General features: G+C 37.0%; 1 protein-coding gene across 1 annotated transcript in view; it reads left to right on the top strand.

Annotated features, from left to right (window-relative positions):
• Window positions 1-18,762, top strand: part of LOC136846926 (titin homolog) — a 231,395-nt gene that overhangs the window by 196,590 nt on the left and 16,043 nt on the right. Inside the window, exons 31-38 of the mRNA XM_067118179.1 lie at window positions 8,440-8,593; window positions 10,090-10,249; window positions 11,319-11,435; window positions 12,097-12,304; window positions 13,116-13,246; window positions 14,129-14,395; window positions 16,802-16,952; window positions 17,653-17,834. Of these exons, the coding sequence (XP_066974280.1) occupies window positions 8,440-8,593; window positions 10,090-10,249; window positions 11,319-11,435; window positions 12,097-12,304; window positions 13,116-13,246; window positions 14,129-14,395; window positions 16,802-16,952; window positions 17,653-17,834 (1,370 nt within the window). The remainder of the gene's footprint in view (window positions 1-8,439; window positions 8,594-10,089; window positions 10,250-11,318; window positions 11,436-12,096; window positions 12,305-13,115; window positions 13,247-14,128; window positions 14,396-16,801; window positions 16,953-17,652; window positions 17,835-18,762) is intronic.

The following is an 18,762-nucleotide window of genomic DNA, read 5'->3' as shown; positions in this document are numbered from 1 at the left end:
TGCGTATACGAGAGGATCAGGATCTCAGGATCCCTCGTATGTGTATGTGTGTATGTGTGTCTGGGGTGGAAGAAGGAGCAGAGAGAGAGAGAGAGAGAGAGAGAGAGAGAGGGAGAGAGAGAGAGAGAGAGAGATGCCGAACTGAGGATTACGTGAACCAGTGTGGCTCGGAGGAGAGACAAGTGAGGTATCATAGTTTTGTTGGTGTTGGTGGTGGAGGTTGTTGGCGCTTGTGGTGGCGCTCTCTGAGGGAGGGCGGAGGGAAAGTTCGCCCCAGAAGTCGCCGGACTTTGTGCCTCTGTGTCTTTTCCCGTCGAAATTCCGAGGACACCCTTTTCGTAAAACCCACCCCCTCCCGGAACCCTTTCCCACCTACAAACTCCCACCCCGCCCCCACCTCGACATGAAGCCAGACGAAGAAAGTGAAGGTTCGTGTTTGTTTGTTTGTTTGTTTGTTTCCCCGGTCATTCTAGCGTGCGTGTGCCTCCATGGTAAATGTATTTGCAATCGATTCCTTAATTGTCTGGATTTATTCGTCTATTTTTATCCTCTCAATTTTTTTTTTTTATCTCGCAGACGATTCACGAGAGGAATGAAAGGAAGTAAAACTTAGCGATAGGTAATTTTTTTTTTTTGAGCCGTGGACGAGAATTGCGGAAGAAAAATGGTTAAATAGTTCTCGATTTTATTTGTTTAATGAAATTGTATTTTTCAAATATCATAATCATTATTATCGTTATTCCGAATGATTGTGTAGGAGTTTTAATGGTAGTGGTCTCTATTATTGTAGGGTTGCCACTGCTGTCGTTAATGACACTGCAACTACCATAATATACAGATGCTACATTCAGAATAATTACCATCCTCAATAATCATTATTAATGTAGGGTGCCACTGCTATCATCAGTGCTACTGCAACTACATTTACAGAATCAATTATTTTAGGTTGCCACTGCTATCATCAGTGCTACTGCAACTACATTCAGAATAATTACCTTCATCAATAATCACTATTATTTTAGGGTGTCACTGCTATCATCAATGCTACTGCAACTGCATTCAAAATAATTACCTTCATCAATCAAATCACCACTACCAGGGGCAGCAGTTTCAGTAGAAACAGCAGCATTTTCAGTACGTTGTATGACGTGTCAGCAAGATCAACAATCCTTCCCGTAATTACAATCATTCCGGCAATAATTGTCAGGCAGTCACTTCCTTAACCCCGGCCATTTACCATACGGGAACATCAAAAGCGGCTGTGTTGGCGCAGCTCACCGCCCGAGTGTTCATCAGGGGTGATGTGTCCCAATTATGCGCAGATTATCTTTTGGCCCCAAAAGATGCCCCGTCACGCGAGTTTTTTTTTTTTTTTTTTTTTGGGGGGACTTTTGCCCGGCCCGCGGAAGAACGAGCCGTTTCGAAAACGAGGTACGAGTGTTGATGGTTTTAATTTTGGGACCTTTTTTATTTTTATGTATACTTATTTATTTACTTATGAATTTTTGCCTTGGGCTAGTTTTCCCGTATGTTTACTTTCAGTTAAACCCGTCACATTCGTGTTGTTTATTTTAATTTTATTTGATATATTTTTTTTGGAAAATGGATGACGATTGCGATGTTTTTATTATTTTTTTTTATCTAAATTTATTCCTTTATTTTTACTTGATGCAGTTTTCCTGTATGCTTATACTTTCAGTTAATGCATTCAACTTTTTAAATGCTTAATAACTGACATAGTATTTAGATTATTCATTGTTTCTCGAAAGGTAGCATTTTCTTGACAGTTATCATAAACTTCCGGTGTAGTGACATCATTAGGAGGGAAACACAGTTGCCATCTTCGTGTTTAGAAAACACTCTATAATGACCATGGTGTCTTTTTTTTCTACATTTTCTTGTATGGTTTCTTTCTTCTATGGAAAGTTTTAAGGCGTGAGAACGGTGCTTCCCATTTTCTTTTAAAGAAAACGTACCACTCATATATTATTGTGTTTAGGTCTGGTGCAGTGTTCTCGGAAGAAAAATATAGTTGCCACATACTTCTTTTTCGTTCCCTAATTTTTCAGATATTCCATTTTTTCATTTATCTTAGTGGCAGGAAGAGCACGTTCTTATTGTTGTTCGTACGGTAACAATACCAGTGATAATGAAACGGGATAAACATGGCGGTATTATCTTTTGTATGTGTTAGAATGTTCGTGATTAGGGGAATTAAGAAATCATTTTTGGTTGTGTTGACTTTTCAGACATTCAGAGACGAATGAGTCTTCTTTTTATCTGTTTATTTTTTTTTTTTTTTAGTAAGTGTGATCCTTCTTTCTGTATTTCTCTTTACTTCCTCTTACGTCTTTCTGTATTTCTCTTTACTTCCTCTTACGTCTTCCTAATGAACACCATATTCTTTGGAAGCTTGAGCTTCAAGTCAATGGCACCTTTGGTGGGCTTGTTCGATATGAATAGGTTTCATCCTCTGGTTAATAATAATAATAATAATGATAATGTGCCTTAGTAACAGATACGAGAGTAATGACGTCAATGACCCCTGATTTCAGTGCTTCATCTGATTAATGATATATTTAAGAAATTCTCTGAAAATGCCACCGTGACTGATACGCGTGATAAGGGCTCTACTAGCCATAAAATCTTTTGTTTCTGAGGATCTTGGAAAGCGCAGTGCATCACCTACTGTATTTTTCATGTCCCCTGGTACCTCTTCCTTTTCCGTTCGAGTTACTGCTTAAGAATCACACCGGACCTCTATCAGTCAGTGGGGCGTACGCACACCAGGGGGGTAATTTGATTTTTAGGGTGGGCCAATTCGAAGATGTTTAAACCAAATAAGGTGGGGCAATTCGAAAATGTTTAAACCAAATAAGGTGGGCCAATTCGAAAATGTTTAAACCAAATAAGGTGGGACAATTCGAAAATGTTTAAAACAAATAAGGTGGGCCAGTTCGAAAATGTTTAAACCAAATAAGGTGGGCCAATTCGAAAATGTTTAAACCAAATAAGGTGGGCCAATTCGAAAATGTTTAAACCAAGTTAATGGTCTTTTAAAAAGGGCTTCCTCAACGCGAATATTAAGAATTATATATCACCACATGGGGCATCAGGATGACAAAAAAAAAAAAATTATTAGGTGGGGCATGGACAAAAAAAAAAAAAAAAAAAAAAAGTTGGAAACAGTTGCTATCATCTTCTCCCCCCTTGTGTGGTCGTTCCATTTTTAAAAGTCTGATTTGCTAACCTCACCTCAAGAGTCATAAAAGGTCGCGTCATCCGCTTCATCTTCGAAGGTGGCCGGGAGCCTATTATTCCCAAGAGTCTACAGAAACTTGATTGATTCCTCTTGCCTCTTGGGGATATCTGAGAAGCTCTACTCGTCATAATACTGTTGATCTTAAGTACAAAAATATACTCGTGTTGTCCTTCTTCTGAAAATGGGATCAAACTCTTGCGTTTGTCTGTATCTGAAAATGGGATCAAACTCTTGCGTTTGTCTGTATCTGAAAATGGGATAAAACTCTTGTTTTTGTCTGTATCTGAAAATGGGATCAAACTCTTGCGTTTGTCTGTATCTGAAAATGGGATAAAACTCTTGTTTTTGACTGTATCTGAAAATGGGATCAAACTCTTGCGTTTGTCTGTCTGAAAATGGGATAAAACTCTTGCCTTTGTCTGTCTGAAAATGGGATCAAACTCTTGCATTTGTCTATCTGAAAATGGGATAAAACTCTTGCCTTTGTCTGTCTGAAAATGGGATCAAACTCTTGCGTTTCTCAGTATCTGAAAACGGTATAAAACTCTTGCGATTGTCTGTATGAACATCCTCTAATCCTGTTTGATGTTTGTGTGTCATTTTAAATATTTGTCGAAAGTCTCTTGGATCTGTTTACATCTGATGGTCTTTATTGACAAGTTGTGTTTGCCTTCCCCTGTGTTCCCTGAAGTCTGTGAGACCTGTGAGGGCATGATCTCCAGGTCTTACGTAAGCTTCCCACATTCGTGTCACGTTTCATTGTTAGTAGAAACTCTTGATATTCATCTTTAAAGGGTTTTTGGAGACTGTTTTATTTGCTGCAGCTTAAAATCACTCGCGATTCACTGCTTGCATTTGCTTCTCGGGGACCAGTGAACTTATGTCGTCCTAAATAAGATATAATGTTGTAACTCTTTTCCTTAAACATCTGGCATCTGTGTGGCTGAGTCCATTGGGTAGTTTTCAGTTTTGTTTATTAAATTTACTGCAATTATCTCCATTCCATTGCTATTATGTTATTCTGTTATTATTATAATAAGCACCACCCTTTCCGAGTTGATTTTATTTAATCTTGTTCCCTTGCTAGCCTTTATTAACATATTTCATTCGATTTTGTTAATATACTAGAACAACCTCTTCCCGTGTTTCCTAGAAATATTACATATCTATTGCAGAGATCCATCTCCTATTCTTAAAGGCCTATATATCTGATTCATTCTGCCTCCAACGTCTTTGTAATAGCTCTCCGTTGTCAATTTGGTAAAGCTGCAGAACGTGTCACAACAACCGATAATCCCTCGGTTCTTGCAGCTGAATGTCTTCGTCAGGCTCCGAGTCTATCCAGATCTTGTCGCATTGTAAGCTCCTTTCTGTCACAGCGCATCACGCGTTTGTGGTCGTTGTAGACAGGTTGGGGTCTTCTTGGGAGCTAATAGCTTCCTTGTTCCTCTTATTCGATGGTTCTCAGCCAGGGGGGAATTTCAGTTTCAGGGGAGTTTGTGACCATAGATTGGCAGGCTCAAACTGGCTCTAGGACCACACAGAACGCAGTTTACACCGGTCCGCACTACTGAGAAATCACGCTGGGCTTCCCACTAGCTTGTGTTTGTGTTAGTATTTTGTTGCATATTTTTTTGGAATGCACCTTTTGATGCAGACAATTTTGGAAAGGGGGTGGGGGGAGATGGCATTCTGACAAATGGTGAAAGGGTTATCTTTTAAATTTTAATATTTGAATAATGAAGCTTTTAACATTTTCATCTTTAAAAGCTTTCTGGATTCATCTCAGCCCTGGTTATCTAACTGCTGTTGTTTTTCTTTTATTTTTTGTTATAGTCCGGTTTTTTTTGGTAGTCTTGAATCCAGCTACCACTGATGGTCTATACGTGGAAACATGTTTTTTCTTCCTTGCGACAGCTTTTATTTCGTAGCTTGACCATTGGCTTATGTCGCATTTTAAACTCCTTTATACTTCTTACAAGTCTCTGCAAGCTTATTACCGTAGTCGAACTATATACCTTTCAAATCTGGTTTTGCATTTGTTGCCTCTCGTGTAAACTTACTGCCATTGTGATATCGAAGGTTAACTGCGTAAGCTTAATGCAGCCTTCTTACCTTTTGACATTCGTAATTAAACAACAAATGTATGTTCATTTGCTGTGCTTTTTATTTAAGAAAAAAACACGCACATTTCCTTACCTGTGATGTTCATTGCAAAACACCTGCAATTCGTAATGAACCAACAAATTTTTGCTCATCTGCTGTGCTGTTTATAAAGAAAAACAAAAAATTTCCTTACCTGAGGTGTCCATGGCAAAACATCTGGATGTATCTGGCATCTGCTTTTCCGCGTAAACCAATTGCAAAACATCTGGACATATCTGGCATCTGCTTTTCCTCGTGAACCAATCGGATTCTCGGCGTGATGTTCCACTTGCCACTGTCATAGATCCTTCGCACGCAGGATGTGTTCTTCATGAGCCTAAGTAGATTCATCTCTCGTGCGACGTTGCTAGTTTAGAATGATGAGTCTCCTCCTTTCGCCTTTTTCATTTCTGTAGGGTGTGTGTGTAAGGTCTTAAATCGCCCTCCCTGGAAGGAGAAAAGTAAATGAAGGTTTGGTGAGAATAGGCCTACCCGAGAGAAATTGAATTGATGTTGATATGCGGAAGAATGCTTCTTCAAAGAAAGGAACTATTTACTGTACAGTGGTTCAGTTACTCCAGAAGAATAACGATAAAGGATTACAGTAGATCATTAATAAATTAGGATCTGTGAACCGTTGTTGTTTTGTTCGTACGTACTATAGTCAGTGTTGTTGTTACAGTGGCTGTCGTCGTTATTTTGATTAATATTATTGACGAAATTGTTGTTGTTTTGTGTTGGAATATCAGTATACCTGGACAAGTGGGAAATGATAAATTTGTATATGATGTTTCTTGCGTAAGGAAAATTCCCACTGAACTACAAATTCAGTAATTATAGCCCATGAATAATCCTTTCTCTCTCTCCCTCTCTGCACCGAACATGCGATTTCACGGCTGGTGCATCTTAGCGCAGCAGATCACCCACTATTCCTCGTTTATGTAGTATCGAATATCTCATATATTTTGTTCTCTTATCTTTTACCATATTTATATCTACTATTACGTTTCCGGTCATTCTTTCCTCCCACACTCGTGTGTTCTCTCTTATTCTCTATCCTTTTGCAATCACATTCCCTTGCATTGTTTGCCCTTCCGTGTGCCAAGGATTACTGATGTCATCACATCCAATCTGTGGTAGCGTGATGTCACCTCTCTGACTGACTGACTCCTGAAACTAGAAAGATTTATGTCTTGTGTCTTTTTTTTTAATATTTTTTAAAGCTAAGGCTGCCACTGCCATGTCTAGGAGTAACTAGATTCTTTTTTCCATTGCTTAATCCCCCGAGCAAATATTAAAACCTGGCGTGGGAGAACCAGACGCCGTACGTCTTAGCCCTAATGGATATTGGACTAAACGCGAGAATCTCCACCAGGCTTCACGTTGGCCTTAGAGGAGGACCTTCGGTGGTATTTATGGCGGGTCCCTCGCCCGGCTCCTCCTTTTCATACGTTACAATTAAGTCGAGCCGATTCTCCTTTTGATTCCTCCCTCTTTCTACCGCAAACGAGGTAATGACTGTGCTTTTGTCAAAAGCACACAATGCGCGCTGTCCGTACGCCCCACCTGCCTGCCTTCCTGCCTGCTTGCTTGCTTGCTGCGACAGAAAGTTGGGGATCATTGTTTTCAGGTTGCTGCCAGTCTTCTGTTTCTTCCTTTATTTTCCTTTCTTTGTGAGGCAGAGGGGTGGGGGAAGGGAGGGGGGGTGGTTGCTCTTCAGAAGGTGCGTTCGTTTGGGCTACAGTTTTTCCCTGTGCGGTAAATCGTATTCATCAGTTTGTTTAAATTTTGACCGTATATCATGAATGATGAAACCAATGAAACTCATAATGAATTAAAAGCCTCGGTTACTCGAGAAGAGTAAGATTACCCTTCTGCGTTGTACTTACACATGGGGTTCATTTTCTCTCACATGTAACGCATATTCTCTCTCTCTCTCTCTCTCTCTCTGGCCAAGTACTTTACTGTGTTGTCCCATTAGTAGGAACAACATACTACAGTACTTGACTACATACACAGAGAGAGAGAGAGAGAGATAAGGTTGTATATATGAATGCACGAAATTCTACATAATTGGACAATTATGCGATTAATATCATATAATTTCCCCGCAGAATCCTGCATAATTTATCAGCATTGACAGTGACCATTTTTAATGGGGGATTTGGACGCTTTGGCAATTGCAGCTGAACTGATGACTGCTGCAGCTGACTTTGAAAATAGAAGCTGTTATTACTACTAATACTACTGCTATTTCTTAAAATGATGAAGAAGCCCTTTGAGATAATTTTCATTTGATTTTTATTTTTATTTATGAAGATTAATGTTTCTCTCTGTATGTGGAATATAAAATTTAGACCAAAAGCCAAGCGCTGAGGCTTATGAGGTCATCCAGTGCTGAAAATAATGTTGAAGCAATTGTTAAGGGAGGGTGGGAAGTGCGATGGTGGGCAAGAGGTACAGTAAAAGGAATGAAAGGGGTTGCAGCTAGGGGTTGAAGGGACACTGCAAAGACACTTAAGTAATGCCTACTGTGCACCGTGTGAGGTGCACTGACGGCACTACACCCCTACGGGGTTCCCCCATAGTATTTATTCCATTGTAAATATTTTGGTCTGTGATCACTTTACGTAGAGGCACTGAAGATTGATATTTAATGTCTAACTGTTTAATTCTGATCTTTGCGTTTGTACGCTCTGTGAGCGTTCTCTCCTTAATCATTAAGGCTAATACTTCACACCAAGGCTAAAAGAAAGAGAAGGTCTGCTCACTTTCCCCCCAAATCCCCCATGTAGGCAGAGCTTTGTCTACCTCCTTACCGCGTCAGCAGGCGAATTGCCGCAATGAACAGGTATACCTCTCAGATACGTCATCGCCTACGTAGTTACTCCGCCCAACTAGGTAGACCTTGTCTCTCTTGGCCTTGCCTCACATCATACTATTTATTTTGATTTATTTTGACCTGTGGTCACTTGACGTAAAGACACTGATTAATGAAAGTCTTTCTCAACCTTCCTCCTGTATTCCAACAGCTGGAAACAGCGCAGACGATGCCCTCGAACAACTCAACACGGAAAATCTGAAGAAGAAATTCATGATGTTCGAAGCCATTTCCACGGCGGAGGAAGAGCTCGCAGACCCCATCAAAGTGCGTCGCTCTCAGTCCCTCTTGAACAGAGCCCGAGGGTAAGTCCTCTTATTTGCGTACTCTGTACTGTAGGTGGGTACTCTTTTTCCTCTTTAGTCATAGAATCACCTTTTCCTGTAGATAAATTATTCATAAGCTTAGCTGAACTGACGGCAAAGTCGATTAAAAACATAATTCTCTCTCTCTCTCGACTTTGTTTAAAGAGTTAGAAAAATGAATCATAAGCTTAGCTGAATTGACAGCAAAGTCGATTAAAAACATCAATCTCTCTCTCTCTCTCTCTGTGAAGGTTGATTCCCCTTTTGTGCAACTCTTGGGTTTGGTATAGTCCGTTGACTCTGTCCATGACAGTTTTCAGTTACTAAATCACCTTAAATCACCTTTTCCTTTAACTCTCTATCTCTCTCTCTCTCTCTCTCTCTCTCTCTCTCTCTCTCTCTGTGAAGGTTGATTCCCCTTTTGTGCAACTCTTGGGTTTGGTATAGTCCGTTGACTGTCCATGACAGTTTTCAGTTACTTATTAAATCACCTTTTCCTTTAACCTCTCTCTCTCTCTCTCTCTCTCTCTCTCTCTCTCTCTCTCTCTCTCTCTCTCTCTCTCTCTCTATTTAGTTACAGTGACAGCAGAGGCGATAAACCCTTCGCTGCCAAGATTACAATATAGCTTTCATCATTTTAAAGTTTGTGTTACAAAAATATAAAAAAATTGTATCACTAACATGAATGCATTGTTAGGAAACAACCTCACACAGCGATTGTTGTGAAGACACAAAGCATCGATTCAATTCCTTTAAGAGGAGGTTTGTCACTAACATGAACTTTTGTCTAGTCTGAAAATATGCCCCTTTTTTAAAATCCTAGTCCTTGGTGCAAAAAAAAGGTAAAAAAAAAAAAAAAAAATGAGCCGAAGTTTCTTTTGCGCAATCGAGTTGTCTGTACAGCCGCTACAGCGTATAATCAAGGCCACCAAAACTAGATCTATCTTTCGGTGGTCTCGGTATAATGCTGTATGAGCCGCGGCCCATGAAACTTGAACCACGGCCCGGTGGTGGCCTATCCTATATCGTTGCCAGAAGCACGATTTTGGCTAAATTTAACCTTAAATAAAATAAAAAAAAAAAACTACCGAGGCTAGAGGGCTGGCTGCAATTTGGTATGTTTGATGATTGGAAGGTGGGTGATCAACATACCAATTTGCAGCCCTCCAGCCTCAGTAACTTTAAGATCTGAGGGCGGACAGAAAAAGTACGGACGGACAGTCGAAAACTAAAAAGCCAAAAGTACACCAAAAAAGAAATGGCTAGAATTTGGCCTCTAAATGACGCCTGTCTCCAACCACCCCATTATTCCGAAAGGTTTTACTGTTAAAATTTCGAACCCTACAGGTAATCTATCCTTACCTGGTTGATAGTTAAAAAAAAAGTCAGTTTCAGCCAAAGGCTTCCTTAGTGTCTTAGACAAAGTATGACAAAAAAAATATGAATGGTAAATATTTTAGACAGATTTAAAAAAATTTTTTTCTACTTTGGAACAGAGGTGAAGATGACTATGGTGTAGAGAACTCAGAACTTGGAGATTATGAAGAAGGAGAAGAAGAAGAAGAAGAAGAAGAGGAGGAGGAGGAGGAAGAGGAAGAGGAAGACGGGGAAAATGAAAACGGAGACCAGGCCAAGATCAGGAAGAAAGTGAAAGCAGTAAGTTTCCTTTTCAAGTTTCATTGTCAGGAATTTAGGCCTTTTCTGTTGGGATTGATTAAACCTTTATTTCAAGTCTTTTTTTATATTAATTAGTTTTAATGGGTTAAATCACTTTTATTTCAAGTCTTTTTTATATTAATTAGTTTTAATGGGTTAAATCACCTTAATTTCAAGTCTTTTTTGTATTAATTAGTTTTAATGGGTTAAATCACCTTAATTTCAAGTCTTTTTTATATTAATTAGTTTTAATGGGTTAAATCACCTTAATTTCAAGTCTTTTTTGTATTAATTAGTTTTAATGGGTTAAACCACCTTAATTTCAAGTCTTTTTGTATTAATTAGTTTTAATGGGTTAAATCACCTGTATTTCAAGTCTTCAATTAATTAGTTTTAATGGATTAAATCAGCTGTATTTCAAGTCTGTTTTTTTATTAATTAGTTTTAATGGGTTAAATCACTTTTATTTCAAGTCTTTTTTTATATTAATTAGTTTTAACGGGTTAAATCACCTTAATTTCAAGTCTTTTTTACATTAATTAGTTTTATTGGGTTAAATCATCATTTCAGGCCTTCTTCACTTCAACTGATTAATTCTTCATTACAATGATTTTTTCAGTTTAACTGGTTAAGCTTTTGGCCATATGGTCTCTTACCTTTTGATGGGATAGGTCCAAAGATCATTTCCTTTTTTAGCAGCTTAAATGTAACTAATTTAAATGTAACTAATTATAATTTTTATGGAATTTACAACTTGATATCATACAGACAGTATATGATTCATTAACAGACCAAAATAACTTGGTGCTCCACAATTTCCATAAGCTTCACTTTAAATCTGAAAAGCAATGAGAAACTACATGACACTACAAATTACTTTAGCCACTTACTAACCAATCATAATCAGAATCTACCTCCAAGGAAAGTGAATTTAAAAGAAAGAGAATACTGCACCTTCCCTTAAAAGAGCAGTGAATTGTTATGCTGATTCCCGGGATAAAGGGTTAAAGATTAGGGGCCCCGGAAGGCACATTATGCAGTGTCTCCAATTAACTTTTTGTAATAACAGACCAGCTTCAGTGGCATGCAAGATATTAGATCCATGAAAGCGGCTAAGAAGCGCAAGGAGATGATGGCCAGGAAACGCCATGAAGAAGTTGCCAAGTTCCGCCAGATGTTGTGTGCGGTGAGTATTGTTGGGTTTTCTGTAAATTATGTATAATATATATATATATATATATATATATATATATATATATATATATATATATATATATATATATATATATATATATATTATATATCATAAAATGGATAACAAATATATATACTGTATGTGTGAATGTGTTTAATTTTTTTTTGGAAAGTTATTATTGCTTGTAATTCTTGATAGACTAAGCGTGATAGCTATCATATATTTTTGCCAATATCAAATATTTTTCAATGTCAAATTTTCACCTAATCACGGCCAATTTACAATCTGGCATAGACCATCATTATAGGCTTTTAGATAATAACTAGTTCAGTGGGACTTACATTTGATCATCCTTGAAAGTTTGTCAGTGAATCATGATGTTAAAGTTTTTTTTTTTATTATTCTGATGCTACTTCTAAAAACTTATATTGGCTAAAGATATAGCAGAATAAGAAAAATTTGAAGGTATTTTAAGAATCTTTATAGATTCAAGACTGATAAAGGAAAATGTTTCTGAAGAAATAAACCCACACACATTATATATATATATATATATATATATATATATATATATATATATATATATATATATGTGTGTGTGTGTGTGTGTGTGTGTGTGTGTAACGTATCCTAAAATTTGCATCTATTCCAGGGCAAAAATATTTCTACTCGAGAATACTTTGAAGGTGGAAATTACGATAGCTTGGACTTCGAGAGGAAAGAGAGAAAACAACAGATCAAAATGGAACGAGCCTGTGACGCCAGTGACATCAGGAATAAATTTGAGAGTGGAGAAATTCAGATCAACAAGAAACAGAGCGATGAACGCAAAGAGGTGGAAGAGGTATTCAAAGAAGCAGGCAAGTTAAACTCTCAGCGTTTGGATAAAGAGTATATAGATTAAATATAGTATTTTGTTTTAGTTTACAATGTCTGAATCATTCAAGAGAAAGCACTAGTAATTATGTGGCATTTTCACACTTGCCTGTAGGAATATACATTTTTAATTTCCATTTAGCAAGTCTTTCCAATGTTCAGTCAGGAATTCAATCTCCCCCTTCAGTTTACATTGAATTATTATCCTTGACTGGAGATAATTGTTTTATGTTGAAAGTAACACCTCACCTTAATGGACCTCACCTTAGTGGACATCTGTACTTATCAAATACCATATTATGATTATTTTTTCCTATGCCACCATTTTTGGATGTGATAAGTTGTTCATATATATCTGTTAAATTGACTGATAAGTGTAAAGTACAAGTTTGTTTAAGTTAGGAACTATGCGAAATTGCTGTTAACTATAATATACCTAAATAATATTCAAGTGGAAGCTATAATATAGTGCCTTTGTCACTTAATGGACTTTGTTACTCATCAGAAAGGCCAGACCCCCAAAGCATCTGTTAAGATGAGATGTTTCTGTATTTGCATCTTTCTGCAATTATGTTGGATTCCAGTTGCCATGAAGCCTATTTTCCTTTAATGCAAACACATCTTATTAGTGCTGTTACTACTTGGTCGTGTTACTTCATTTGAAGGATATTGTTATAACTTAATTACTACCATTACTCTGAGCGTTTTAAGCAGTCTACTTTCATGTTACAGTTCTTTGAAATATGTTTTTAGAGTAGCCTGGGACTGGTCCTAAATTACCAATTATCCGAACAGAAACAGCTAGCCGGGCTCGCAATCTCTTCAAGCAAATTGATTCAGCAGCAAATCTAGATGATGAACTGCCACACTTGAGACGCTCTCGATCTACGGCAGAGGCTCGTAAAGAACATAGACTATCTGTTGATGTAAGTGGTGTTTCCCGATTGCTCATTTATTTTTGTGTACTTTATATTTTTTAGTCATTCTCAGTTCTCAAGATATAGTGGATGCATTCAGTCCTTTCAAGTTTGTGCAAGTAACTTGAAACATCCATCTGTGATGTAGAATACAAAGTTTGGGTTTTAAGTTAAGTGGGAAATATTCATTTGATGTATTCTAGTATTCTCATTACGTTACAAATTTAATATACTGATGATCAGATTTTTACATTTGCAGGTAAAACTACTGATATATATCTTAATCAACAGAAGATAGAACACCATTTTTTATCAGTTTTTTTTATGAAACTGCAACCTTTGTAACCTTTGTAGCAATGGTATCTCGCTATCTTATCCCAAGTCTCCTCTCTTAGCTTGACTATGACACTGTGCTTTCAGATTTACTTGATTTCAGAAGACATTTGCTGAGATATTTGGGCTTGAACAGCATTCCTTGAATTATATAAACAGTTCTAAAGTAGGAAAAAGCTGTAGTTTTTTCAACTTGGGACTATTGATTTAATGCGTTGCATATCAGGTTTTTATAATATGATAATACACAGCCGTATGTTTAGATTTCTGAAAATGGCACTTATCTTGAACAAAAATTAACAGAAGACTGATATGTACTGATTTAGGGGCATTTGGTGCTTGCATTCCTGTTTTTCCTTTCTATTCCTGAAATGCACCTTTAAATGGTGAAATTTCCATGAGGATTAATTTCACTGTGATTCACAGTACACTGTAAATATATCCTATTTACAATGTCTCCTCTCCCCGAAGTAGGAACCACCTCTACCACCACTGACCATCAAGGTTGTGCAGAAATTAACTGTTAGCTAACTTGACCGTATCCTGAATGCATTACAGGGCAGACAGATCCGCAATTTTGCATCGCAGCTTTCACAGGAGGATGGAGAAGAAGAGGAAGAAAACATGCATATAGAATGCAGTAGTATTCAAAACAAGTTTAAGTTCTTTGCAACATATGAGGAGCGGATGAAAGAGGCCGAGAAGACTAAGAAGAAAGTTTTCCGCTTCACCCCCCCTAGGGATGATGAAAAGGTTGAAGATGAGTTACAGGCACCTGTGCCTAGACGTTGCATGGCAATTAACTGTGCGGTGTGCAGGCTTCGGGTAATTTTTCGGTGGTCGTTTGAGTTCTTTTTATACATGACCCTCCGGACTGTCTCATTCTTGTACCCGTTACATCGAGTAGAAGTTTTTTGTTCTGTCTTTTGAGAAGTGTAGCTCTTTGTAAATTGGCCCAACATGTCTGTCGTAATTCTGTCTTTTCTCAGTGTTCGTCTGTCTGTTCTAACTGGGCCGGTCCACTTCACAACTGAGATGTGAATGCTGATGAGAATATATAGCCGTGAATGTTTTACCTTAATATGAGAAATATACCCCAAAAGTACTAAAGATTTTGTAACTTTACTAAATACAAGTTTTATTTAGCTAACTCTCAGTTGAGATGGTGGATCTCAGTGAACTAATATGTGTTTCTAATAACAGATTACCACAGCATCATAATGGATTCTGATAAGCATAATAATTCCTAAGAGTTTAAAAAATTGTTTTTTTTATGTATGATTCACAAGATATAGCTGGAGTTGTGAGCCAAGAGGGTGGCGGGCATAGTCTGCCCTGATCGACTCAGGTTGTACGTCCTTTAACTGTGGCTTATTTCAGTGTCATCTAGCATTAGATTTTTTGCTTGCACTCTTAAATAAGTTTTTACAAATTGATATCCAGTATGCTTATCTTCTCGACCAATTATGGTGAGACCCTCGACAAGGATACAGTCAGGGTACGATCTCTTTGTAACCTTATCCCAGGGTCATTCCTTTTATTTCCACTTCATTTTTTCTTTATTTTTAATTTTTGGTATTGAAATAAAGATATTTTTTAGCATTTTTGAAGTATCAGATTATGCTTGCATTGCTTTTGTCTTACTTATTTTAGTTTGAAGGGCTAATTGTTTTCAATAACCAGGAAGGGAGTATGGATTCCTTCTCTTTCTAAACCAGGTAATATTCATCATTCTGATCAAGAATTTCATCGTGAGTAGTTAATTACTAAACCATTAGTTCTTTTAGCGATAGACTCACAGGTTTATGTAGTGTTTCTAGATTATTTTTACTTATAAGGAAGTTAATGTTATGACTAAAATGGTTTCAACTTTTAGTAAAATATAAAATTTTTACATTTTTCATAAAGGAGTAAATTTCATTTTCGTACTACTGTACTTTGGTTATCATTCTCTGAAAATCCTGAAAATATGTGCCCAGTTATGAAATACAAAGTCATTATTCACTCTACAGAAATACATTTCTTGATTTTCTACAGAAATACATCTCTTGATTTAAAGTATTTTTCTATTTTTCTCCAAGCAAACATTTCAAGTGGTAAGGTAATCTTAACAGCACTCAAGGACTTTATCAAATATTTTGTAGGAGCTATTTTCACAGGAACATTTATTGTTATCAGAACGGGACAACACTCACCATGCCACATGCGAAGACTGCAAAGGGAATTTTATCTTGGATTTTGTATTGTAGGTAGTGGAATCTTTGTTGCTTGTTTAGTGGAAACTTGGAAGCCGTAAGATATTTTTTCTCATAGTATTTTTGACTTTTAATCGTAGCTTACTGACGCTCTAGCTCCGGCATCGCACCTTCCTCTTTTAACTCGGCTCTGTCCTTTTGTTATCCATCTTTGTTCGTCTTTGTTCGTAGAGCTTCCTCTCCCCTTTTCCTTCCATCTGTCCTTTGTTTTACTCATTACTCTCATTTGTGTTTCATCCCCTTCCGAGTTTTTGATAACTAATTACGCTGTACTTTATCTTTACATTTCACTTGATCTTTCATTTTTTTTCTACTATGTTTACTTTTCAAATTTCTCTCTTTCTCTGTACTGTCATTATGGTTGTCTAGTTCATAAGGCCTTATTTTTTTTTAATATAGCACATTATTCTTTAGGATTATCAATTTCATTGACAACGTACAGATTAATGTTCAAAAGCAGTTAATGTAGTATTTATTGTTTTTTCAGCCTGTGTTGTTGTGCATCTCATTTGTATCTGAGCGTAAAGGTGACAATTCTCTTATTTATGGCTTTGCATTAAACATTCCACTTTTCCTGCAAAATTTTGGCTTTTCAAACTTATTTTTTTTTTTTGTACAGAAATGTGTATTTTGTGATTTGTACAAATTTCTTGCCGGACTAATTTTGACCATTTTTGTTTCTGGCACACCAGGTACTTTTTTGTCACTAATGGTACTTCACTCTAATGAAATAACATATCCGTTCATTAACCTTATCCCAGGACTTCCTTTTCAGATTATTAGCTTAGTGGTTAAATAACTAACATCGACATTATTCACTTTTTCCACGTCAGATGACCACCCCCATCCCGTGACCTGGCATCACCCATCCTGAATAAACCGAGTCCTTCTAAAATAGCATTACTCAGCATCACTGCAGCACACTGTTTTAGCTTTCCAACCTTATAACTAACTGCTATTGCCACTGCTTCTTTAGGGTGTTGATGTGGAGGAGACGGAGCTCGGACGAGACCCTAACTATGTTCGTTGCACTGATAACCTTGAGGATGAAGTAGATTGCCGTAGGACACGTAGTGTGCTTGCCATGTTTAGGAAGATGGAAATGCAAAATGAAGAGGAAGAGAGAGGTGAGTATTGCTCCATGTGGTTACTGCTAGAAAGGTTGGCCATTTTATCGTACTCATTGAGGCAGTAATCTATTTGCAGTATGTCATTATTTTTTTCATTATTTATCATAATCAGTATTCAACCAGCGTTATGTTGAAAAAATTAAGAGCCCTTATAATGGGTTTTCATATTTTTTCTTTGGGCATGGGGAAGTCTCAACATACAATTGGTTTTGATTTTACATCAGAAACCTTAAAGATTGTAGTATAGTAAAAGCTTAAGCTTATGCTGAACTTCAGATCAATTTTTTCAACCATAATTATGCTAATATCATCACTGTCAGCATTGTAGCATTACTTAACACCCAGATCCACATCACACAGCTTTTATACAGCAATTCCACATGATTAATGCTCTATCCTAACCTGTATTTTGTACTTAATCAATTTCAAGCCTTTTCATGAGAGCCTTTGGAGGTTTCCTTTTCTTTAAAGTGTATCAGAATTGGATTAGCTACAAGTTATTTGACACTCTCAGCTAACGTGCTTATTCATAATGAGCATTTGCATTTACACAGCTTTCAGTGGCCATCTTTTGTTTTTTGCTACTGGTTTTTTTTAATTCAGGGATGCTTTTAGTGTATTCTGCATACCTATTTCACATTATATGTTAAAAACTTCTCTTCAACAACTTCCATTTAAAACGTTCTGTGCCTTTCAGGTCCTCGTCCTCTCAAGCAATTCACGCCTCCTCCTGAAGGAGAAGAATACTCTGATGAGGAAGAATATTCTGATGAAGAGTACTCAGACGAAGAGGATGAAGAAGATGAGGAGTATGATGAGGAGGAGGAAGATGGATTAGAGAGAAAAGTACCAAAGTATAAGGATGAAATCTTAGAAATGGTGAGTAGCCTCTCACTGCTCTGTGTGGACGGAATAGCATTCATATTCATGTGACAGTTCAGTATTATTAGACTCTTGAGGATGTTTAACAACACTAAATGAAGATATAGGTTCTTTTTTGTCATAATTCTTGTCATTTTTTATGAGTCATGTAGTAGTGTAGAGATAACAAAATAATTTGTGGTTGGTAAGACTTTTCAACATTAGTTCTCTTAGGAATTATAAAGTTATCCTAGGACATCTGCCATTGTTAAAGCATTGAATACATAGGTTCTTCAAGTTTTCTCAAAGAAAGGACAAATTTTCAGGAAAACAGTGAAAATCAACAGAAACCTAAGCGTAGAAAACCACGGAAAAAGGTACTGCATGGTTATGAATATCTGAAACTTATTTCACTATGATTGAAGCTGTAGCTCATGTTTTCAAATATAGAGTTGCACAGAAACCTTTTAGAATCTCCGTTTTCTCTTCTCTTTGGAATCTAGAAATGTTGTTGTGGTCTGAGAAAACAGTCCTTGTCATTCTGATCTTCCATTATGGTATGAAGTACTGATGTACAGAATTAATAGAATTCTTGACTGATGTCACAGATATCAATAATCATTGTTACTTGAAAATAATAATGACCAAACAAGCAATTTAAAATATGTTTGCTACTACTTTTGAAAAAGGTATGTTAGTGATTCTGAAGTCAACTTCTTGGAAAATTATAAACAAAAAAATTTCACAGGTGTGCTTGCCAACTAGAATCAAGGACTGAAATATTGTTATACTTACTGAAGACCACATGATTATGACCTCATACAAGCAGATCGTGATGCCATGCTTTTTAGCTGTATTTTCAAAGTTTATGCTTCCCATGTAGAGTGCTATAAGCTTTTTATGCTAAATGTAGGTGATCACTCTTCATTTGTTGATTATATATATA

This window comes from Macrobrachium rosenbergii, chromosome 16 (assembly GCF_040412425.1).
Source record: "Macrobrachium rosenbergii isolate ZJJX-2024 chromosome 16, ASM4041242v1, whole genome shotgun sequence".
NCBI lineage: Eukaryota > Metazoa > Arthropoda > Malacostraca > Decapoda > Palaemonidae > Macrobrachium > Macrobrachium rosenbergii.
The sequence above is the reverse complement of the archived record's forward strand: the minus strand, read 5'-3'. Positions and strand labels throughout refer to the sequence as shown.